Source organism: Ailuropoda melanoleuca, unplaced genomic scaffold (assembly GCF_002007445.2).
Source record: "Ailuropoda melanoleuca isolate Jingjing unplaced genomic scaffold, ASM200744v2 unplaced-scaffold11384, whole genome shotgun sequence".
NCBI lineage: Eukaryota > Metazoa > Chordata > Mammalia > Carnivora > Ursidae > Ailuropoda > Ailuropoda melanoleuca.
In genome coordinates, this window is record NW_023179820.1 from 4,972,933 (window position 1) to 4,998,437 (window position 25,505).

General features: G+C 37.8%; 1 protein-coding gene across 2 annotated transcripts in view; it reads right to left on the bottom strand.

The window, feature by feature from the left end:
• ST18 (ST18 C2H2C-type zinc finger transcription factor) overlaps positions 1 to 25,505 on the bottom strand; it is a 107,893-nt gene that overhangs the window by 11,657 nt on the left and 70,731 nt on the right. The window contains exons 11-18 of one of the 2 annotated variants that reach the window (XM_034650147.1): positions 24,853 to 25,098; positions 17,632 to 17,747; positions 10,756 to 10,818; positions 9,887 to 9,955; positions 7,799 to 7,861; positions 7,615 to 7,695; positions 6,304 to 6,525; positions 826 to 914 (exon numbers count right to left, since the gene is read on the bottom strand). In XM_034650147.1, coding sequence (XP_034506038.1) covers positions 826 to 914; positions 6,304 to 6,525; positions 7,615 to 7,695; positions 7,799 to 7,861; positions 9,887 to 9,955; positions 10,756 to 10,818; positions 17,632 to 17,747; positions 24,853 to 25,098 — 949 coding nt within the window. The remainder of the gene's footprint in view (positions 1 to 825; positions 915 to 6,303; positions 6,526 to 7,614; positions 7,696 to 7,798; positions 7,862 to 9,886; positions 9,956 to 10,755; positions 10,819 to 17,631; positions 17,748 to 24,852; positions 25,099 to 25,505) is intronic. The other variant, XM_034650148.1, reaches the window with a different exon arrangement.

Genomic DNA, 25,505 nt, shown 5'->3' on the forward strand with positions numbered 1-25,505 from the left:
GAAGCTCAAAAGTGCTTCCCTCCCTTAGATACTGCGTATCTTCTTTTGAAAAAATCATAGGCAAATTAAAAAGATTGGGCAATGCTTTCAAAGAAATAAAGTAAAAACGGTTACTCCATTCCAATTATGTGCCAAAGACACCATCACATCAATCTCCAAAGTAAAGCAATGCTTTGCCCTTGTTTCTAGACACTTTAGAATGATGATCTAAGGAAACAACACGTGCCTTGAGATGATATTGATAGGAAATCTTAGGAAAAGCACTTAAGAACCAAAGGAAAATTGGAGGATCCAAAGATAGAGCTCAGAAACCGCATCTATTAACTTCTATAAGGCATTGACACTAGGGAAATACAGATATAAATTTAAATCATCCAGATTCATCATAAAAATATTTTGAGGATGGAACAAAATTTAAGGATTCAAAGACAGATGCCAAAAACTGTATTTCTTGAAATTTGAATGAAGGCTTACACCAGGAACACACACACACACACACACACACACACACACACACACACTCCTGCTCACGCGAAAGCTGTCATTCTGAGGACTGAAGGACAAAATTTCAGCCGGTGTGTCTTAATCCTTTGAATAGCAATGCTTGATTTTCTTTGTTAGAGATACTTACGACAAAGGAAAGGAAAAAACCCAAGAAATTATTTTTAGATGATGTTGCGGTTTTAGTTCAAACTCAAGGAAAGCATCTTTCTTGTGTATTAAAACTGCACTTCCCTTATAGAGAATAATTTGGCATGTGGACGCTTTGGAGAGCTGCAGCTGAGGCCTTGGTGGGGATGGCAGCCTCTAGCTCTATGCTCTTACCGCCAGTTGCTTTGAGCTTGATGGTCATTAGTTCTTCTGAGACCTTGCCCTTTTTGATGGCTTGTGCATTTAGAGGACATCCAGACAAGCTGTGAGAATAGAAATTATACCAATGTGTGAAATACATTTTACTTCTTTTTTTAACACGTTACTTCTTACAAAAATGAAAGTTTTGTATTCACCACTTACTAAGTCTTTGTCTGCCTACTAATTACATTACAATCTACAGTCTCTTTGTAGAGATAACACCTAATATCTATGAACACTAAAGCAGATAATATAATTATGTTTTGTGTTTTTGCTCTTTAAATCAAAATTCAAATAGCTATTGCTGATATTATCTTTTAATTAATTTCGTTAAAATGTTACTATTCTGCATTTATATAAGTGCCTTTTTTGTTAGGAGTGGTTACTTTATTTTCTGTAAATGCAAAATAGTAATATATATTATGAATAAGAATTGTTCCAAATTAGTCAAAATTCCATGAATAATAAAGCAGAATCTAGTTCCTCCTGTTTTTTACATACTGCAGTGTGGTCTTTACAGAATGACTCAAATTAATACAAACCCAAAATAATATGACCCCAAATAATACAAGCCCAAAATAATAAAAATAAACAGGTATATTGCATACCGTTTGGGGCATGGGAACATTTCTAATTGATTCTTTAACTTTTAAAACATTAATTTTCATTTAAAAAATCTCTACCCTCAGAGGAGAATGAAAAGAACCATCATACATATATTCAGATGCGCTCCCTGCAGGCTGTGTATTGTTCTGCCCTGGGGTTTACACCTTGTCCTTAATAACTGTATTCTTCAGCTGCACTTCCTTTTGTTAATGTCATCTATTTTATTTAAATTGCACCCAAACGACAGTGACAACATTGAACAAAATTTGTTTGCTGTAGTACATGATGAGATAATTTTGTTGTTCTAAGCAACCATTCATTCTTTCGCCATTTTGTTGTATTTTTGGAGATAAAATTTTTAAATAACATTAAAAATTGTCACAATCAGCCACTTAGAATATTTTTCCCCACAGAAATTTAGTTGCAATTCATGTACAAAATAATCATTTTCAATTCAAACATTAGACACTTGGCAAAGTGAAAATAAATGTTTCTAAAGCATGGCTATTAATAAATGTTTACTATATGAATGTGGTTTTTTTTTAAAATTTATTTATTTGTTTCAGTGGGGGGAGCAGAGGCAGAGGGAGAGAGAGAATCACAAGCTGACTCCTCCCTGAGTGTGGAGCCAGATGTGGGGCCTGAGATCATGACCTGAGCTGAAACCAAGTCGGTTGCTTAACCAACTGTGCTGCCCAGGTACTCTGTGAATGTATTTTTAAGTGAATTCAAAGTTATTCTACATGAAGATTATATGAAATCTAAAAATAACAGATATGTAATACCACATAGAAAAAGAAGACTATGTGATTTGCCAAAATTTGATAAATTATGAAATATTTAACTTAGGAAAAGAAAATAACGAAAAAGCACAAACAGAAGATGAACCAGATTTTTCTATTTTGTAAGCTTCTCACTGTGAAGTGTGGCCTATATAAGCTTCATTATCTGTTTTCTTTTTCTGAAAAGTTTGCACAAGTCTGTCTTATTCTATGTCATGTATTGTGTTCTCAGAAAACAGTCATGAACAGGATTAATATTTAGTTGGTAAGGTGGGTTTTAAAAGTGACCTGTAGTGGGGTGCCTGAGTAGCTCCATTGGTTAAGTGTTCAACTCTTGATTTCGGTTCAGGTCATGATCTCAGGGTTGTGGGATCAAACCCCTCATGGGCTCCACAGTCAATAGGGAGCCTCCTTGGGATTCTTTCTCTCCCTCTCCTACTCTCCCTTCTCCCCCACCCCTCCCTGTCTCCCCACACTCACTTTCTCTCAAATAAAGCAAAAAAATCTTCAAAAAAAAATGACCTGTTAGTAAGTTCACCTGTCATGCAATGGTAATGGCTATTAATAGCTCAGGAGAACTTTCCTGACTCTATCCTCTGAACAATCTGCTTTGTTCCAACAGCAAGGCAATAAATGTCCAGTTGCAACACAGTGGTAAGGAGAGTTAAGAAAGTGTGCACAGCTGTGTGGCTTAGAACCTAAGGGTATAGTTAAGTTATGAAAGTGAGGGTATGGTTTCACAATTTCACTCAATGGTTTGCATCTTCCAATGTAGTTACATCTTCAAGGGTATAAAACAAATCTTAAATTTTAAAAAATCGGGATGTTAAAATATTATAAAAAGTCATTTTTCCTTTTGAGAATGGCCACATCCTCCATGGGGCTTTAATCTGCTGTTTAAGAAAAGGTGGAGGTTGGCTGGGGTGTCACTGTCAAAGTCTGGGGTCCATATTGCAAAGGCAGGAAAAATGGCTTTTATGGTTTTGACGACTTTGCAATTTTATCACATATCATGGCAATTTTAAACCATATCTTCATCTGCCTTGTTAAAGTGAAATAGCAGATGATACAATTTACATGGACATTACTATTTATATTAAAAAACCTCAAAAAAAACCCCTCAAAAATGACAGTTACGGCACAGCACTAAATGAGGTCAATTTGTCATAGAAGTTCTAGTCGGAAGCTACAAACATCCATCTTTTGTGAGTGTGTGCCTGTGTGTGTGAGTCTGTGTGTGTGTAAGTCTGTGTGTTTGTATGCTTTAATATAAAAACATTTGTCTTCTCAGACTGCTATTTTTTCAAAGTAGAAGTTTGTCACGCAAGACTTAAAACACGGTTTTAAAATAATTAGTCCGTAAATACTATGCTGAGGTAAAGGCATGGATCGAACCATCCGCTAAGGTAAGTTTTGTAATTACTCCCGTTTTGCTGCACGTTAGAGTGAGAAAAATTACAAAATTGACATAGAGAATGGCTGGGGAGAGACTGTGAGTCTGGCACACGGATCCACTGAACACCAAGGATGTGGATGATAGCGGTGCTCACGATAGGGGCTCTGCTGTCCCAGCGCTGTGTGCAAGGGCAATTCCTGAACTTCCCTGTGCTTGTCCTCTTCTGTCAATGGAGGATAATTGTACTACCTCTGGAACTCACAGGGTTTTGTAAAGGATTAAAGGAACAAACCACCTGAGGTACTTAGAACAGTGCTCTCTACTGGAACAGAGAGTGCCCTGAATAGATGTTAGCTATTGTCAGGGCTGGGAAAGAGTACTGAACAACCCCGGGGATTTGAGGGGCAAAATACAGAATATATAAAAGTGTATCATAGGTTAAATTGTGCTATATCAGCATAAGTCATTCCTACTTTAATGAATTATTGATAAATTATTGCATATATACACATATGTTAATATAATTTTTATGAAAGGTAAAGGAAATAGTCTGGGTCAGACACCATTATGTGCCAGGCTATAAGCTAGGCACTTTATTACATTATTTCATTATATTCTATATATAGTAAAGAGAAGCATTCCACCTTAAAGAGAATACCTCAAAGTAAATTCAGTCTCTTAAATCTTTCAAGTAGCAAGAGAACTCTCTAGTGAAGAACAGTGAAATCTGAATTATTCACTTGTTTTAACACATAATTATTTCCTTTCTCCTAGAGAATAATATCTTGGCGTTAGGGTTGAAGCCTAATTTTTGAACTCATAATTTTCTTTTTCGTATTATGAAATAGGTAATATATACATAGATACACACAGTGTATATTTGCAGTTTAACGAATACTCTCAAGGTGAATACCTTTTACCTTCAAACATAAACCTGTTTGAAGCTCCCGTGCCTTCAACATTTGCCTCTCCTGTCCCCAAACATAACCATTGTCTTGAATCGTAGGTTAACGATTCCCTAGCTTTTTAAATGCAATATTGCTACTTGTTTTTAACTTTCTGGAAACAGAATCATGCCACACATACCCTTCAGCAATTTTTTCTGCTCAGCACTGTGTTCTAAAATTCGCCCAGGACACCTCTTCATTGTCAACACTGCGTGGCAGCCCTCCTCGCCCCTGGAGATACCACTGTTTACTTACGCGCGTGACTTAGTGGGCACGTGGGCTGTTCCCAGTTTGAGAGCAATGCTACCACAGACATTCTCAGACATGTGTCTGGGCTCCAGCGTGCAGGAGACTCTCAGAGGCATCAGCTCGTTGTCTGGGTAGCAGGGCATGTTCCTTTGCTCTTTTTTAACTGGACTCCTTAAAGGCACTTTGCTTCCTGAAGCGGCTCTGTCAATTTACTCTTCCACTGTTGGTGAGAGCCCCTATTGCTCCCTATCCTCACCAAGCCTTAGTGTCATCATTTAAAACTTCATGATTTTTAAAGACAATTCTGTTGTTGCTGACTGAGGGATGTGCTCATCATAGGACAGCATTAACATTTCATTATCAGTGTTAACATGGGTATTACCGAGTCCATGATAAGAAAGTCAAGCTACTGTGCAGTTAATATGCCATTAGGCACACTTGATTTGTGATTGTTGCTCCCAAATATGAAATGAGGATTCAAACTCAGAATAAAACAATGTGGGCTATTGTGAGCATGACCACGCATTTGAAAATCAAAATATCAACCACTTAAAAAATGTAGGTTTTCTCAACAAGCAGATGTGGCTGTATATCCACTTAAAACAGCAATTCCCAGAAGGCTTAATTTTCTGATACCATTGATATGTGTCTTTAAAACCAAACAAAATATAGAATGCCCCAGCTTCGCTCCGTTTGCATACTGCTCATAAGCAAAGCATCAGGACTCACTAAAGCTTCATTGGATTTTAAAATCTGCATCACGCACAGGGGTCAGAAGACTAGAAGGGCCCTCCTTGATTGGAGAAGTGTGCAGTGAATCTTCTAGCGCTTTTTCTTTACATAGATGTGAACCAAAAGCTGGACTAAGATCAGTGTTCCTAACAAAGGACTCCATTGAAATCCATGACACTCAGTGATAAAGGAATTAAGTCATCGTGAAACTATAAAGGGTTTTCTAAATCTCTCTCATCCTGTCGTATACTTAGTAGTCACTGTGTCAGTCTCTTTCTGGCTGCTGGGGATGAGTCACATCTCCCCAGCAGCAAAATAACTACAATTTGGCCTGAAATTGAGCCAGTTCACAAGAGGGAGGGACATAAATATGTAAAGAGAAAGTTTACAATTACACTACCCAATGGAGTAAATACTACCACTTGAAATTTAAGTGAACCATTAAAAGACTAAATCATTAAAAAACAGCAGCATAAGCAAATTTGAGAACACAAAAAAACAAAAAACAAATGCAGTTTCTACAGCACTTAAAAACTATGTAGTAAATTTTCAGAAACAGAGGAAATAGTATTTTTCATTCTTCAAAGGAGTCAAACGTCTATCTGGCAAGATTTGCAGCACCATCTAAAGGCTATGATTCATGAACTCAACGAGGGATTCCCCCCTCAACCCAAAGCCATTGAGGTGACACACAATCACAACAACAACAACACAACAAAAGGCAGAAAACAAATGTTACCTTCTGTGGGTGACAAAAACATTATTTACATGGCCCAGCCCATTGCAGCCTGGCAAGGGACAATGTGGTAGCTCTTGTTTGTTCAGTTTCCAGGAGAGGGGGGCCCCATTGAGAGGATTCTCCTTCTGTCTCTTGGCAGCCAGGGGACAGCCAGAAGCTGTGCGGTGGGACGTGTATTTACCTGATATGTGACCTTGGCCGTCACACCCTATCACAGGACATCTAGAGAGACACAGCAGAGACATTACCAGCTGGGAGACACTAGATAACTGACATGAAGTGCTGTAAGTAGGTGAATAAGAAGGCAGGGGTAATTCCATATGATACAGACGGCAAGTGGTGGAATCAAAGTTTTTAAAAATGCCACTGTAACCAGCAAAACAGCATTGTATTAGCAGAAATAGTGGTCCACAGGCCCGAGCTAAGCCAGGTTTGCACATTATCTCCTGTAATCTTCACTGCAAACTGGGCACAGAGTGTTACTGTCCCATTTTCTAAGTGGGGAAAATGAGGTTTATAGAATTTAAGTTACTTGCCACCTATTTTACAAGAAGTGGAGTCAAGTTCGCACCCACACGTTTTAGCTCCAGAGTCAATTACATAAGACTGTGTTATGCTGCCTCCAACTAAAGACCACGGGTAGAAAATGTTAAGCGCTTTGCCCTACATTACACAGCGCATTGCCCATAGCACTGGAATGTTGGTTTTTAAATGCCTCAATAACACATTTAGATATGTTGTAGAGCAAGAAATATAAGATAAAATTTCACCTTAACCAAAATTAAAGTTTTTTGGGGGAATGTTACCATATTTGTCATGCTTGTACTTCCACCATGCTGTTTTCTTTAAAACAATTGGAAAAAGCATAAACTTACTTTTTTTTTTTTTTTGCATTATCAAAGAACTGTGTACACATGGCTAGGAATAAGATAATTTTCTCGGGGCGCCTGGGTGGCACAGCGGTTAAGCGTCTGCCTTCGGCTCAGGGCGTGATCCCGGCGTTACGGGATCGAGCCCCACATCAGGCTCCTCCTCCGCTATGAGCTTGCTTCTTCCTCTCCCACTCCCCCTGCTTGTGTTCCCTCTCTCGCTGGCTGTCTCTATCTCTGTCAAATAAATAAATAAAATCTTAAAAAAAAAGATAATTTTCTCAAGCTTTTAAATGCTCTGACTGGCGCTTCAAGGGTCCTTGCTTTTAAAAGGGTGTCCTACCCCCCCCAACCTCAATCAATGCTCAGTTGCATCCCAACCAACGTCCCGCCCATTTGACCAACAAGCTGCATCTGACCACACCTCAACTACCACACTCACTTGAGTTCAGGGTCTTCTTTTTCTTCCTTTGTAGGAGTCATTTTGACACTACCTTTCCTGGCACGAGGGCAGCCGGACAAACTAAATATGCAGACAACAAAGAACAAAACCAAACCACGTGATCTCACTGGCCACTGCTGTCAGCATTCTGATTTCCCTACTTCAGAAATGAAATTGATCTTACCTTCTGTGGGAAGCGTAGTTTCCAGTCACGTGCCCTGAACCATCACAACCTGGGGTTGGACACCTGGAAAACGAAGGAACAGAGCACGCGGGCCGCATGGTTGTGGTGGAGGGAGAGGGATCATGACACATTCAGATAGCACTAAACACGATGAATTGCTTTGTGTGGGACTCTTTTTCCTTAAATGTAATGAATTTTTGGCCAAGAATACGTTTTTAAAGAAAATGTTGAGATACCTATCTCCTGGGTGATGCTTAGCAGACAATGTATTAGCTTTTATCCTACCTTCTTTTTTCTTCTTTTTAAACTTTATTTTGGAAGGAACCTAATATTTGGCCCATAACCTACTGCTGGCCTTCTGTAAGTTTTTCTTTTTTGCTTAAGAAAAAAAGTTTTCCAAGTTGTTTTTGTGCATAATTTATTTTCTTTGATTTGCTCCACTACCACAATAATCCATTAAATTCAGATGAACAACAGTGGTATGTGTGAGCTCCAGAGACTTGGCATATTAACGTAATTGTCAAAGAACCTAAGTCATTTGCACCTGGTCTGTTCTGCCTCATGGCCCAACTTAAATGGCCTTTTGGAAAGTCTACCCATAGCTATTATCTACAATCAACCACTAAATTTGGAATGAAAATGGGAAAAGAGGAAGGGGAATCCAATTCTACTTGGAATGCTGTGTAGGAATAGGCTTAAAATACACTTGAAAGCAAAAACTGAGTATCTAAATAAAAGGTCAATAAATGTCTTTTTTTATAGAAAAAAGCTAAAGATATTACTTATCAGATGGCTGTATAAAACATGTAAATACTGAATATTACTGTAGAACTTCTCAATCTACATGTTTTCAATATGTTATCAACATTTTTTTTCTAGAAATAAAGTTTAGAGAAACTACTTAAGAGAACTTATAGCTGTTACTAAGGTACAGAAATATACAAGTTTAGAACAATTAAGATTAAATAATAAATACTGAGTAAGATAAATAAGTCCGATTGAGTAAGAATGCCTGGCACTCCTCTCTTTTCAATCTGTCAGTCATGTCTCAACCTAACATTCTTACATTTCAGTCTAGAAAAATGGCAATCTATAGCATGATTTCCAGAATCTATACTGACACAGTCAAATGGTACTTTACATATTGAATATGAGAAAAGTTGCTTATTTCATAGTTCCTTTCACTATTTCTGGTGTTAACATTTCCAAATTTTATATCTGCTTAATATCACATTCACATCTTCTTTCACAAATTTATTCTTTGTAATTTTTAGAGAAAGAATTTTAAACAAATTAGAAAATGGGAAGACTAACAAAACATTAAGAAAATAAAATATCTGAAATTTTACTTGTGATTTAGACATCAAATATTGATTCTACTAATACAAATATTGTTTTATCATTAGACTCAGTGGCACTCATTTTTCTTAAAATATTATTATTGCAAATAAGTTTCATTAATTTTGTTTAATGTTATTGTTTATCTTTTCTAAATTTATGCCCTATTATATTTTAAAGGACATAGGTAGATTAAAACTTTTTATTATTCTATATGTAATATAATATGATGTGAAAAAAAGTGAGGAATTTGGAATAAAAGAAGAATAAGAAAAATAAAATCAATTAGTAGAAGTTAATATACATGTGGCTTTGAGATCCTAGGTTGAAATAAGCCAAAATTGTGTCTAGGTCTTGGAATTGAAGGACAGGCATATTATTCAAAATTCCCATAAGGTAAAATATTATATAGTTTGCTTAAGATTAGATGATGAAAGTGTTTTGCCACACCTTCAGTAAGTCTGATTTAGTGTATAAATTATGAAATCAGCAGAAAAAATATTATGTTTATTCCATTGTTACTTTAAAAAATATTACAGAGAAAAAAAATCCCCAAAGCAAGCAAATGAACTAAATTAAATTACAATGAGTTGTTTTTAGTCATTTGGACTTTGTGGTGAAAGAATGCATTGGTTATAATTTAGTCAGTCATGATGTATTGCTTGTTAGTGAAAACCCCCATGGGTCTTCAATGAGAGGAGTCTTAACACAGTGAATGAAAATCTAGGAGGTCATGATTCTAATACTTACTTAAGCTCCTGAGAGTTAGCAGCCATTAGGGATTTAAGAGTCTTATCTGCTAAAGGACATCCAGAAACACTAAAGAGGAATGAGAAAAACAAAAACAAAACACACGACACTGACATATACAGATCCAACTCAAATGGCATCTTGAGTTTGTGAACATATGCTAAATTTATTGATGACGGGGATTGGGAAAAATATAACTAGGTTTGAATGTGGTTTTGCCACTCTAACCAGTCTGGGCTTGTGGACACCTCAATTACTTCTCATAGACTCAGGTTTGCACTTTATCAGATGAAGGGCTTTAACCCAATGAGACTCCCCAACTCTAGAATTCAGTAATGCAATGATTACTGATTTGGAGTCCATTTCCATTGCACACCAAAGGGTGGTGGCTTAAGGGTCTAAACCGGTGCCCAAAAGGAAAGCAAATCATATCAATGAAGAAGGTAAGTAGAAAGTGTAAATGCACCTTTTTTGCACTGCTTAACACCTTGATCTGGTATTTTCCCAGGGCTGAGGATGCCACATTCCGTGAGGTGAATGGTCAACCCAAGGCAGTCTATTATCTTACCTTGGTTTCACTTGAGTTCTAAAGTTAGACAGAACCAAAGCCCTGACATAAACTCTAGCTTTTGGTTTATAACCTGCACAATAGGATCAGAAAACTATTTTTGACCAAAAATCATGATTTCTATACTGTATAAATAAAAAGCCAGATGATTTAACTTAGCTTTACTTCTGGGGAAAAAAACAAAACAAAACAAAAAACCCCAACTAACTCACTCCTCAATTCCGGATCCAGATAATATCTTCCTAGAATGGGTGAGAATAAGTATTTACGTTAGAATAAAATGTTGTAGGTTGTAAGGTACCTGCGATGGGAAGCGTAGTTCCCTGTGACATGGCCACTTCCATCACATCCTGGCGTTGGACAGCTGAGTCAGTAAAAAATATAGTATTAAATTCAAGTGCTTTTCACAGATTCATTTGCTCTGTCTATAGGTTATGAGGTAGCTTCTCTTTTCAAGATCAGTTAGCACAGTACGGGACACACACAGGAGCTCATGAGCTAAGGATTTGTGTTACCTAGGAACCAGTAGACTAGCTAGAAGAATACTGGCATGATCTGAAGGTATTAGTTTTCAACATCACATTGATTCTCTGATTCATCACGTAGGGAAGTGATGCTGAAATATATGCACTAGCAATGTTGTGAGTCAACAACCAATGACGTTTTATTTCTTTGGAAATATAAATGTTATAAACCCATACTTTATAATGAGATGGCTCTTAGGAATACTGGCACCAATTATGTAACAGATTTCAGAAAAGAATTTTTGTGAGTTTGAGGTGTGTGTTTTTTTTTTTTAAGTAGACTCCATGCCTGGTGTGGAGCCCAATGGTATGGGGCTTGAACTCACTACACTGAGATCAAGACCTGAGCTGAGACCAAGAGTTGGCTGCTTAACCAACTGAGCCACTCAGGCACATACGGATTTTTGTGAGTTCTTACGAAAAGGTCATCATAGCAACTTCATATACATTTTAGAAACTGCTTGAAAAAAGAAAATCTTTGAAAATACTACATATCCTGGAAAGGTAAACTGACATTTTAGATGGGAAAATTGCTGACAATACAGAAACCGATAAGAAATTTAGTTATTAAAGCTTGGGATCAATTTATCCAAAGCTGGAAACCATCATAGACAATTGGTAATTAACCACCAAAGCAGTAGGCTCTCCAGGCCATCTGCCAAAGACCAGAGTCTGTATTGGTGCACTCCACTGTATCTCAGAAGCTGGTCACATTCTGCGCATCTTATGTGTGTTTTAGAAATAACATAAGAGGATTTGCTTCTATAGTTAATAGATTCCTTGGTTCCTCAGTCATTTATTTTCCTCTGAGGCTGCTCAAAAGTCACTCATTTGGAGTAAGCAGATTGACCCCAGCCTACTCAGTGCTATTTGTGGTGGTGTTAATCAGAGGAAAAATCAGTTACGTCATTCAGGCTTCTGGTTTTCTCTGACATGCTGCCTAAAGTGAAGGCTTATCCATATGTGAAGAACACAGAGTTTACCCCTCTGAAGGGACATTTAGAGCTAGATTGCCAACATTCAAGATTTTCTGAAATGTCACCTTCCTGTTTTTTGTTTTGTTATTTTCTCCTGTGAGCTACTTTCTAATCATCTTCAGGTGATCTAAAGAAACTATAAGAGTTTGAACATTTCCATTTCTCACAGAGATGTTCGATTTTCAGGGCTCGATCCAAGCTGAATTGCCTAGCTCTTCCCCTACCACATTCCCTAGATGGAATATCAGAAAGGAAAATGTGGAAGCTATAAATACATGTAAACGAGTAAAGGAAAAAGAAGAACAATGATTAACATTTGACCTCAGTTATCTTGCAAGTGCCATTCACCCACTAAGTGGAGAAATAATCTTTTCTGAACACTGTACAACTAGAATATTCAGAGTGTGAGAGATGTGTTGTAATTGCCTGGGAATCCCCATTTTAGAAATACATGGCCACCTAGTGTGCAAAAACAGCACTGCATTTATTTTATTTTATTTTTAAATTTTATTTCTATTTTTTAACTATTTATATTAATACTGCCAGGAGAGGCAGAGAAGTGCCAATGAGTTTTAAACCAGTTGACTATAAATTAGTCAGGGAGTGAAATAGTTAAGTATGCATTTAATTAGCTGCTAATTACTTTTTTTAAGTTTGGTGGTATAAAGAAGTCGAGGAATAAAGAAAGGATTGGAGACAATGTTGTTGCGGGAAAAGCTTTTGTTTCAGATTCTAATAGCTGGCTTAAATTATAAATCGTCAATGAAAAATCTTAACCAATAACATGTGCCTGTACCAGTCGGGTCAACCATTCTGGGTAGGTTTGCAAATGAAAGTATTAACACTTAGAGGGGTGCCTGGGTGGCTTTGTTGGTTAAGCATCAGCCTTCAGCTCAGGTGGTGATCTCAGGGTCCTGGGATCAAGCCCCTTGTCAGGCTCCCTGCTCAGGGGGGAGTCTGCTTCCCCCCCTTCTTCTGACCCTTCCCCTGGTTGTGCTTTAAATAAATTCTAAAAATCTTTATAAAAAAAGATAGAATTAACACTTAGAGAAAGGAAACAAGCTGTTTCCTTCAGTAAGTAGTCCTCAAACTCTGAGAAAATTTATTCTAATCAACGACATTAAAAAATCCTATTTTGCAAACAGTTTCTGGTAATCAATTAAGGTACATTTATCTATTAGAAACACAAAGCATAGCATAATTTTTGAAAAAGGATGAAACTGTATTAGGACTTTTACAAAACCCGTGTACTAACACAGGTACATAAAGATCAGCTGTATCCACTGAATCGTTCATCAGTCTGGAAAACGAGGAAAGAACCATGAGGTCTCTATACAGTTAATTTCCTAAGAATTCATGATTAGATTATATTTCAAAAACTGTTCACAATGTTTTTAGAGCCCTTCCTCTTTTGTATTTGTTTTGTACCAGTGAGAAATGCCCATTACAAACTAATCTCACTTCATTTTTCTGTTCAAAATACTAATGCAGGTTAATTATCAATCTTTTACACTACATTTAGTTTGGAATGACTCTCACAATGTCCAAAAATCCACCTTCAAAGGATGAAAATTTGCCATTTTTGAAGATATTCAAAGCAATATGAAGAAACAAAATTCATACAAAGATTTTAAAAACTTGAATGGTAGCTCCACAGGGAGTAAGTATATGGCTGACCCCAAGCCACCGCCAGGAAGAAACAATGTTCAGTGACATTGAAGCTCTAGTGTGTTCGGTACTCATCTGTCACGTTGCTCCCACCTCCAAGTTCTACGTGAATATTAAACTCATAAGAGAAGATGATATTTGAGCCAGTAGTGTTTGCCTATGAAATCCATAAATAATGCAGCCTAAGATTATTTAAAAATTAGTCACATGTCCACAAAATAAATCAGTGTTGCACTAGGAATAATAGTATCAAACACTTTCTGGTGCAAGGCCTGTAACAGCATTTGAGATGCAGTTCCCAATTCATTGTGTAGTTGGGGAAGTAAGAGGCAGTGAAGTAAATATTATGTACCAATGGCGTGGATGTAGGAGAGAACAAAATCAATGAAAGAAGAACACCCTTGCCTTCCTGGGGCCTCCACTCTAGTTGGGGAGGCAGACAATAGAGAACACAGGCAAGCAAAATGTATGAGTGCATTAGAAGGTGATAAATACTGACAGACAACAGGAGATCCAGAAAAAGGGGAGAGAAGCATCAGGGCTGGGGGTGGGAGATGATAGTAGACAGGAAGACCCCTCGGATAAGTAACATTTGAGAGAAGAGCTGGGGGAGGATGAGGACCTATGGCACCCTGCAGATGTCTGTGGCAGAGAGAATAGCAACAGTTAGATCCTGAAGCCTTAGGGGGAAAGCAGGAGAAGAGGTGGCTGGTGGATAGAGAGGGGCAGGTTCCTGCAGGGAGGGGAAAGCTCATTCCCCGTGGGCCATTGGAAGTGGGTCCAGAGGTGGTGCTGGCCAGGGAGTCCTCAGAGTAGAGATGGTTCTAACACCGAGAACCTGAGGGACTGAGTGTAGACCAAGGAGAGAAGAGGTTCCATCCGGGACTGAGCTCTGAGACATTCCATCCTTTGAAGGCTGCACAGGAGTCTAAGCAGGAGTGACAGGTGAGGTGGGAAATTGTCCCGAGGTGTGATACCCTAGAAACCAGGTACAGAAGATAGAGGAGGAAGTGATCAGCTCTGTCAAATCTGCAACCCCATCAAGTAGGGTCAAGAGGACCAAGAAACCACACACAGATGGGTTCCCTGGAGGACTTAGGGGTGGTTTTGGTGGAATGATGAGAATGAAAGCCTATCTAGGAGAAATTCAGGAGAGAAACAGAGGCACACTTTCTTGAGAAGGTTAGCTACCAAAGGAAGAAGAGACAGGGGTCAAGATGAAAGCAAGGTCAAGAGAGATTTTTAATTTTTTTATTAGAAAAATTGAAACATAGTTTTATACTGATTCAGAAGAAAATGATTCAGATTCAGAAGAGATTCAGAAGAGATCATATAGATGCTGGTGGCTAAGTGGAAGGGTTACTTTTTTTTAGAAACTCTCATTAATTGGCAGCTTTGAATATATTTGTGCATGAATATACTTTAATATTTCACCATCTATATACAGAGCCTATTTTCCTGCATGTCACTCACTTCCTCACTCCCTCATGTGAAACACAACCCAGCCAGGACTATACTGCCTGCTAAGGATATAAGTGTAGAAAAACAACGGATCCTGCCTTGTGTTTGCCTGAAACATCTCCCACCTCTCCTCCTCACTTATCCTAGTGTCTCTACTCCCCTGCCTGATAACTGGAGGTGAAGTGGAGAAGGAACTTAGGAACACCTGCCACCCGGACAATGCCCAGGCCAAGTCGTATCCACAAGGAATTTGTGTGAATCACACTCTAAATTCTAATGACCCACAGTCACAGATCTTCAAGGTTAAAAAAAAAATAGGGCCATGAGAGCTGGGCTAAGTGCACAATCTTTGTTCTTCTTCCTGCAGTAATCTGGTGGCAACACCTGCATTGTCCCAGCACACACACTTCTCCACCTTATGCTCCCTTCCCTGCCTCCATTACTTTGTCAGACCTATTTTCCAAAGATTTGTCCAGCATTTTCTTAACCTCTTTGAACTTACAGTGCAAATCAATAATACCAAATGCCCAGTTTGGGAATTGTTTTAGCTTTTTGCTCCCATCGGCAATCATTTTCTTTAGTCATCCTCCTTTATTTCTAAAGGGCCTGGTTTCTGTGTTCTTTGTGGGCATCCTTTTTGCCCTCTCAGGGGCCAGCAGCATGTGCATCCTCAGGGCCTCAGGAACACTCTATCTCTTACTTTATATACTTTCTCTAGTCTCATGATCTCATGTCTGAATCTCTACATCAGTGTTTTATTTTTTTTCACATCAATGTTTTAGATGACCTTCCAGCTTCAGAATAATTTTGCATGATGTTCTTCCTAAAGCACTATGCCATTAATTCACTTTCCTGTTTAAACACCTGTGGCTTGCTCATGCAAACCTACAACCAGGCACTCTTCTCAGGGTCCTGTCCTGCTTGTCCATGGCTGCACTCTCTGTCTCTCCATGTCCGGCTGGTCCTCAGGGCTCAGCGCAGGGTCCCTGCTCCCCGAAACTGTGTTCCTGCTCCCAGCCTCTATTGCAGTCTTAACTAGTACTTACTGCTGTCAGGTGCCCTAGTCTTTAAACTCTCTTGAGTCACAGAATCCTTTGAGAAGGTGATGAAAACCATAAACTCCCTTACCCAAATAATCATTTGCATTAAGTGTTATATGGTTCATAGACTCCCTGAAGCACTGACTTGTATCTTCTGGGGTCAGTAGGTGTCAGATTAAGAACTTCTGATCAAAACATAAACATTTCTTCAACTCATTCACCCAATCCAGAAGCAACATTCTCTATCCCTACACCCTGTTCATTTCCTTCAAGGCACTTTCTGGAAGGGCAGAGTTCACTTCAAATTTGTTGCCTCTATATTCCCAGCATCTAACATACACCTCGAACATAGTAGGCATGCAAAAAATAGTTACTGAATGAATTAACAATTGTTCCACTGTCACAGAAAGAATAGCTAAACCCAACTAGTCCTAAAAAGATGTGACTCCTAAAGAATTCTGGATCTTTCACTCCATCATCGCAACTGACTTTATAGTATCGCTGAACTCATCATCATGAAGAATGTTAAATGATTTTTAACAGAATCCCAAATTAAATGGAAAAATTCCACTCCAAAAAGAAAAAGCTGGCCTCTGCTTTCAAGGAGAATCTATGAGTCTGCGGGAGAGGTTAGACCTAAGGGTAGTAGGTTTTTTGTATCATCCGTAGGCTAATGATACTATCATTATGTTATGGAAAGAAACATTAACTTGCTGACAGACTTTAGGGACTTGATATTTACTGCAGAATCAAAAAGAAAATGGCTGCCATCTGTATCTGAAACACATGTAATATTTTTAAAATTTCAATGTAATATTATTTAAATCCTAATTAAATGTGATGAATTTCTCAAAAAAATTTCAATAGAGACATGAATTAATGTAATTCTCTGTTAAAAAGTGTGTATGCCTTTAGTGGGCAAAATTCAATAATCCTGCTTAGGATACTATATCTTAGTGGTCTATGTCACAAGCAGTGATAATTATCACACCATAAAAACATGCTATCCACTAGGCATTGCATATATTCTTATAGTTTCCTTAGATTTTCACAATTTCATGAGATGACTGCTGATACTCCTGCTTTACATTTAAGAAAGTGTAGGTTAAAATTAGTTTAAAAACGATGTCTACGAGACTAGTAAATGGTACTATGGAGACATTGTAGTTCAGTCTGTCTCAGTGGAGAAGAGCACAATGAAGTTCTGGTCAGCCAAATGAAACAAAACAAAGCAGAACAAAACACAAACATTTCTAATTGTTTTATACTTTTTTTTCAATCATCTCTTAGCATGAAATCATGTCATGTACACTTTTTTCCCCCATAATCCTCTTAGTTCTAAGCATAAATTTAGGTATGTATGGAACATTTAACTATTGACTGGCTGAAATTGCCCTAAAACATTCCTAAAGTCAACTGTATAAACCACGATATTATTACTCGAAATTTTGAACTTGAGTCTCCTAATTCTGGAATCTCACAGAATATGCCACTGAAGATCACTTACGTGATTAGTTCTTTTTTGAGATCTCTTGCATGGAGCTTGGTTTTAGGGCTTGGTATGGAGGCCTCTCCAGGAAACTTTTTCTCCTCTAAATTTTCTAGAGAGCTCACTGGGTCTTTCTGAAGGAAAAAAAAAATAATATAGAAGCACACAAGGCATTAGGATACCCTGGATAGACAACTGTATTTGAAGTCAACAGGGTGGAGTTTGAGTTTTAGCTTAACGACTTAGCAGCAATTCTTCATAGGATTTGTACACAAAATTAATAAGTATAAGGATATATCCTGATTATTATGGACCTCTATCCTTGATGAAGAATAAAAAATTACAATTCATGGGAACACCTTTAAAAGTTCACATTTTGGCAAATATAAGAACAGAGGCATTTCTTGAGCCATATAACATACTTTTCAGATTCTATTGTATACTGAATGTTTCCTAGATAACATAGGAATAATTCTTTATATTATTATTGGTAAAACAAAAGAAATATTGCAAAAATGAAACACAAATTTTTGAACAAAAAAGAATAAGTAAATTTAGGTTAACAAAATGTCCTTTCTAATATGCAAATAATTAAGATTTAAATTGTTTGTTTAAATATGTAATAAGTGATCCACAATATTTAGCCATTGAATTTTATTTTTTCTCAATAATTGCTTTATTCTCACATCGCTCCCTATTTTTCTTAAGTTACCTCTTTTGCTAAGTTGGTATCTTGTAATGCTTTAGTCATTAGATGGAATTTCTTGCTGGATTATCACTAATTTTTGTGGCTTTTTTTAAAGCTTAGTACTGATCTTGATTTCATAAGGAAGATTTAGTAACCCTTTCATATAATTTATTTACCATCTGATATATTATCTTACAGAAGACTAATGATGATTTTCCTCAATTCCATAATTAGCTTACTTACAACTTAAGCTTATATCCAGTAAATATAATACTTCCTGGATTTAATATTAAAATCAGATTAACTAATATAGAAAACTGTATTCTAATTCTCAAAAGTACTGATCTCTTTAAAATGAGAAAATTATTTTGAATTATTCAAGGTAAATCTCATTTAAATTAAATGGATATGAAAATGTGATGGCAAAGTATAATTTTAATAATCTTGAATCTACACTCAAAATCAATGGAAAAACAAAATACCTGGGTTTTCTGCACCAAGGAAAAATTCTACCCCTTGATCTCAGTCATAAAGGCAATATTTTTTTCATTAATTAGTTGGGTAGCAATTCAGTTGTTTTCCACAAAACCATACAGTGGTAAATACATTGGTAAACCATCTCAAGTAACTCTATCTTCCTGTCAAATTAATAAAACCTGGTTTGGTACAATTTCTTTCTTCATATTATTTATAGTTCTAAGTTGTTCACTTTTTAAAAATTGGTATATGTTTGAAAATAGTAAGAGATAATAGTACACCACTTAAAAAAAGGAGAAATGGGTGCTTGATTATAGTTGCCCTTTAAGATACAAAGAGAAGTGCCACTTTGATGCTACCTCCCATGGAATCTATAACAAAATAGATGAATGGTGTTTCTCCTTTTCAAGTTTTTTTTTTTTTAAAGATTTTATTTATTTATTTGACAGAGATAGAGACAGCCAGCGAGAGAGGGAACACAAGCAGGGGGAGTGGGAGAGGAAGAAGCAGGCTCATAGCAGAGGAGCCTGATGTGGGGCTCGATCCCACAACGCCGGGATCACGCCCTGAGCCGAAGGCAGACGCTTAACCGCTGTGCCACCCAGGCGCCCCTCTCCTTTTCAAGTTTTATAGATAAATGCCTAACATGAAGCAATTCCTAATTAGAAGACCTTAAACCTGATAATGCCACCATCTATTCCATTTGGTGCTATCTGGATTTCACCCAGGTAGTGTTTTCTGCTACAATTTATAATGTCTTGGCTTTTTGAAAGTAGATACAAATGCTAAATCCAATATTGTCTCAGTGTGGAACAGCCTTTGTTTTTCTGTTTAGATGCTAAATTATTTTCTTAAATGGCATACAGTGAAAAAGAGCCTTTTATTATTTTCTTTATGATAAAATTAAGAACAGAGTATTCCTAAAGGCATGTACATTTATAGATGAACATATAAGGTTTATCAGCTATTGTTTGACTGCTCAATCTATATATTATGGAAGACAAAGGAATAAGGGATTTTGAAAGAAATCATCAATTATGAAAATTTAAATTATTATTGTAACTAAAACATATAAAAATAATATTTGCAGAACATATGGTATTTAATTTGGTATAGTAACATGTGGTAATGTTTTAAAAGGATAATTTCACTGGATACGAGATTTTTTTTTTAAAAAGATTTTATTTATTTATTTGACAGAGATAGAGACAGCCAGTGAGAGAGAGGGAACACAAGCAGGGGGAGTGGGAGAGGAAGAAGCAGGCTCATAGCAGAAGAGCCTGATGTGGGGCTCGATCCCATAACGCCGGGATCACGCCCTGAGCCAAAGGCAGACGCTTAACCGCTGCACCACCCAGGCGCCCCTGGATATGAGCTTTTAAATATTTCGTGGGTTCCTGTAAAAACTATGGACTTGTATGCATGCAATTACATCATGAAATAATTGCCTTTTCCCCTCTTCTTTGCTCTTTGTCTTTACCCCAAGAAACCTGTAGAGAGCATATGTACTAAAATACAGGTGATCATCACTGAAAGAATTCTTATTTTGTTGCACAATCACTTTATATTAGATAAATGTTTAAATAGCACCCAGTAAAAAATTAGCCAATGTCATTTGGAAGAATTTTTTCGAAATTTAAAATATAATTTAAAAAAATAATGGCTTTATCTTGTGGATATGTAAGAGAGACTTTGGCATTTATGTGTTGTGTTTAGAAAGTATGTGGATGCAATGAAATTCCTTTAATGTACAGATGGAAGTTTATATTGATTTCAGTAAAGACCAGAACATAATGGTAACATGAATAACAGATAATAGCATCTGGCACTTTTAACATTTTAAGCCCTGAAATCTTTGGAGAACTGACAGTTGAATGGAATTGACAGCCCTAGTTATTTCTCAGCACTTTCCTTTCGAGATTTTTTGAGTTTTTTCCAGAATCAGGATTTTTTTTAGGGGGCATCTGGACAGGCTATTTCACTGAGAGAGACAGACAATATTTTCTGAAAATTACCACCAAAATTAAGCAACTGTTGTGCATATGAACTAGATAACAATGAATTAGAAATAATCACTCTGTTTTTGGGTGTGTGTGTGTGTGTGTGTGTACGTGTGTGAATGTGGTGTGGGGTAAGGGTAGAGGTGCCAATGGGAAGGACAAGGTATCAGATAAGGAGCCGACCACTACACGGTCTTCAAATATTCACAGTATTGCCTGGGCCGAGTGCAGCATCCAGGTGGGGCTCACTGGAAAAGACAGGCATGGACCACTTCCCATGACTGGTTTTTGTGGTCGTGTCCTGTAGATCACGGTCAGGGTAGGTTTGGTCCTGCTGCCCTGGGAAGCACTATAGACCACTGTTGGTTCCCCCGAGCCTTGCCAAGAACCATTTCTTCTTCCTTGTCTTTTTCCTTTCTAATTGTCTTCAATATTCCCTAGCTGTTGCCACTTTTTGATGTGCTGTTTAATCTTTTCTTTCTCTCCATTCTTTTCCCTCTCCTCTTTCTTCATTTTAGGGAAGCCCAGGCCCATTTCTTAATTTCTATAGGACCAAGGACCAACACCTTAACCTCCTTGAGCCCCAATTTTCTCCTCCAAAAACTTTGACAATAATCCTGTTTTTCATGACTGTTAAGATAATGAGATACTGTGTATAAAGATCCCTTATCTTTATTTTTACTGAACTCAGTGTCCCTCTGCTACCTTCACAACGAAGATGTTGAATACAATCTATTTTTTAAAAATAATAACTATCAAGTACCACAGTTCTCATTTATAAGATTCAGAACAGGGCGATAAATACTGTCTATTTATAGATTACCTCAGTACAGACGAAGGCACAAAGAAGGAGGGGTGAAAAACTCTTTTGGGGAGTTAACAGTGCTTCAGAAGCACTTTTACGTGAGGGTGTCCCCATTACATGTGGTTTCCCCAGGCAATGAATCTCTCATGGTCAGATCACTGTGACACTAACAATTAAGCTTAAAAAATATTTTGTTAGGGTGCCTGAGTGGCCCAGTTGGTTAAGTGACAGACTCTGGATTTAGGCTCAGTTGTGATCTCAGGGTATCGAGATCAATACCAGCATGGGGCTCTGTGCTGGGTATGGAGCCTGCTTAAGATTCTCTCTCTCCCTCCATCTCCCTCTGCCCCTCCCCGCAAGCTCACGTGGGTGCACTCTTACAAAAAAGCAAAAAACAAACAAACAAAAACCAATTTGTCAACTCAAACCTAGGGCAAGCACTTTGACTCTAGGAACTTACTTAGCACCTTCAAAGTCCTCTTCTGTCATTCTTAGTGACACATAGCATCTTCCAGATTTCAGAATGCTAAGGTTGCAAACTGTAGCAGTAAGAGTATGTACCGTCAGACCTGAAGTAAGTAAGCCATTTGGAAAAGCAGAAATCTAACCTAACCAAATCCATTTTCCCCATGAATTTGCTGAGAAAGAAAACACTGTCACAGATACGTAAGGTTTAGATAAGAACATACTCCAGTTGAATCCATGAAGCTGCCAAGGTGAATCCAGATGTTTTTTGGAATTATGCAAAAAAAAAAGGAGAATGGAAATAAAGAAAATATTTGTTTATGAGACCTCATTTTCTGGCTATCTGAGTGATAAGAGGTATAGCCAAGGAGGTTCCTGAGGTACTTACTAGACCTCCAAATGGGGGGAGTGTCTCAGAATATGAGTACTTTGTTGACATTGTTGCTGAGGCCAAAGATTATAACCAAGATAAAACAATACAAGAGACCCTAAAAGAAAATAAGAACTCATTTAACACAAATTTGCTTCATTACTACCTCTCCAGACTGAATCAGTATGTCTGACATTGGAAGGAAGATGTCTGGTGATTGTTGTCCATGGTCCATTTACAGCAGTCACAAGAGTGGGGACAGAAAGTCTAAGTCCCACCTTGCACATGACACTGAGATGCTTCCAAACTAAGTGGGTTTTATCCTAGTGGGATTCGTCCAAGAATAGGGGCACAGTTATGCTTACTTTGTAAATCTTCATGTGACATGAGACTTCTACTGAACCTCCATCAACAGATCTTCTAACTAGGATTGGGTTTCCTTTTGGTGGTGTAGAGTGGGACATGCCATGATCCCATCAGCTATAGGACTAGCTGGGGATGAAGCAGTTTTATGAATGAGAGGGTATTCCCTTTCTCTGAAGCTGGCTTCTGCAGAGTGGGATTGGATCAACAATCTTGATCTCATTGTGATTGTGCTTCCCAACAACCTGCACTGCTTCCTTACCTCCATTTCAGACCAGTTGTGCAAAATGATCAGTTAATGTGAATACTGACAGATTTCCAGATTATAAAAATAAACAGAAGTTAGGTGTAACTTCTGTTGCCTTGCACAAGTTCCAAATAACAGGGCGGAATGTGGAGAGGGAAGAGGTATGTATTCATCCATCTGTGGTCATCACTTAAAGGAAACCAGCTTCTAATATTTTCCAGGTATTAGTTTTATAACGATCAGAGTCAAACATATATTATTTTTAGAAATGATTCTTCTAAAATAGTGTTATGATAGATTAACTAAGACCATCCCTAAGTACGCGAGGCAAATCTTGTAAAGCCAAGCATAATAAAATGACTAAGACTAGCATGGCAGAATCAAATCAGAAACTGCTGTTGTGTGAATTCCATTCCCACTTCTCTGTGTTGGTGTCAGTGGTGGTGACACAGAGTCTGCCTTGCCTTGGATCCTGGGGGATCCTACCGGAACCCATCCCTGACCACTGTGCATAGGGTTGACATTCCTTTTTTTCTTTATTGTGTGCCTGCTCGTGCTATTCCATTTGTCACTGTATTTGGTTATCTGCCAATGTTCCTACTGACTGAGCATACATGTTGGGGAAGTTTGTCCCATTTGGTGCTGCATCCTTGGGACCTATGTTATTGCCGGGACAGGAAGATGCCAGGGAAAGTGTGCTGAAGGAAGCCAGGAAGGAAGGAGGGAGTGAAGGAAGGAAGGAAGGAAGGAAAGGAATAGGGGAGAGAGAGAGAGAGGGAAGGGAGGGATAAAGGAAGGAAAGAAAGAAGGAAGAAAGGATTGAAGAAGGAATGAAGGAAGTGAAGGAGGGAGGGAGTAAGGAAGAAAGGAAGGGGACTTGGAGAAACAACCCAATCTTGTGATGACTACTGTTTATGTCGACTTATGCTCTGAGATGTTAAAGCATATGCTAAAAACAAATTAGTTTTTCCCCCAAAAGTTTCTGAACTTCAAAAAGATGAAAAGGTGGTACACCCTTCCAAAGACAGTGGCTAATTTATTTCTTTAAACATACCAACCAGCAAGTATCAACAATTTTCCTGACACAAAGTAAAGTGAATCACTAGTGTAACAGTTAGGGTCACATTTGCAATGATACAGAGTCTAAATGGTGGAGGTTTCTGGTCATGAATTCTTTTGGAAGACATTAAGTCATGGCTAATCAGACTAGGCCAGGCGGCTCAAACTATGGAGATGAAGGCTTGATGAACCAGCAGTCACAACATCTGGCTACTCCAAAGATAACCAAACACACAAATGCATCTCCTTGACTTTGGGATTGATACGACCTGGACACCCATGATCCAAATACCTCAGCTAATGGCTCTATACGTGGATACGCTAACATAGTTCCTTCATGAAACCAAGGCAAGGAATTCGACATGATTCTTACTCATCCCTGGTTTGATTTCATTTTCTACCCTCTGGTTCAGAAAGAATTAGTAAGTTGGCATTTCAGTGTTGAGTGATACATTGCACCTTACAGGCTGCCGTATCTGAAGGGATGGCTAATATAACCTCTCATGCAATGAACAGAATTGCAGCCCTAACGGGAATTAAATTCACTACAGTGACATCATTTTAGCCAAGTGACAGGAAAAGTTGGATTCATTTATCAGTTTCTGATGAAATTTAAAGTCATCACTTTACCAAAATCTAAAACAAGGTGCAGAATTATGTATTACCTAAACAGGAATACAAGAAGTTATGTAGGAGGAAAAAGCTAAAAATACTCTCCAATCATGCTCTGTCTTAAATTCAGTGATTGACATATTGAAACAATACCTCTTTCTCCTCCTCTGTCTTCCCATGAGTTTTGCTATAGTTGATAGGAGTATCCCAGCCCTCTTGATCACAGAGAGCCTGATAGAATGCTGCATTGACCAAAATGCTGCTTGTTTTGAATGGGGAAGAGGAAGGAGTTGGAATAGAAGTGTTAGAGGAAGTTAGGGGTGCAGCTTTGTCCAGGATTCGATTTTTTTTCAGGCTTAAGTCCAATGTGCCATTTTCATCCACTTCTATCTCGGCTCCCTGGTATACAATAGGAAACAGAAAAACATTTAAGCAGTTTGCAGTTATAGCCTAGCCACGTGGGGCTTTTAAGGGATAATTTTAAATGCAAGCTTTTATGTAAGTATATCTGATTTAAAATCTAGCTTTCTGATTTGTTTTGGTTAATGTTCAATTCTTAGGCAGACTTTTAAGAGCAGCGCCATTAGTGAGCTTCGTGTTTCTGGGTTTAAACAAAGTAGAGCCTAATATAAATAAGACGTTCCAAATGCTAAATGTATTGGCTAACCCTCTTTTATATATATATATATATATTTAAGTTTAGCTTTAAATCTCCTTTTCTGGCTTGCAGAATTATCACTCTCAATTCATCATTTATAGCATTAGCACTTGAGTTTATAAAAAGGCACAGCACTACTTCCCAGCTC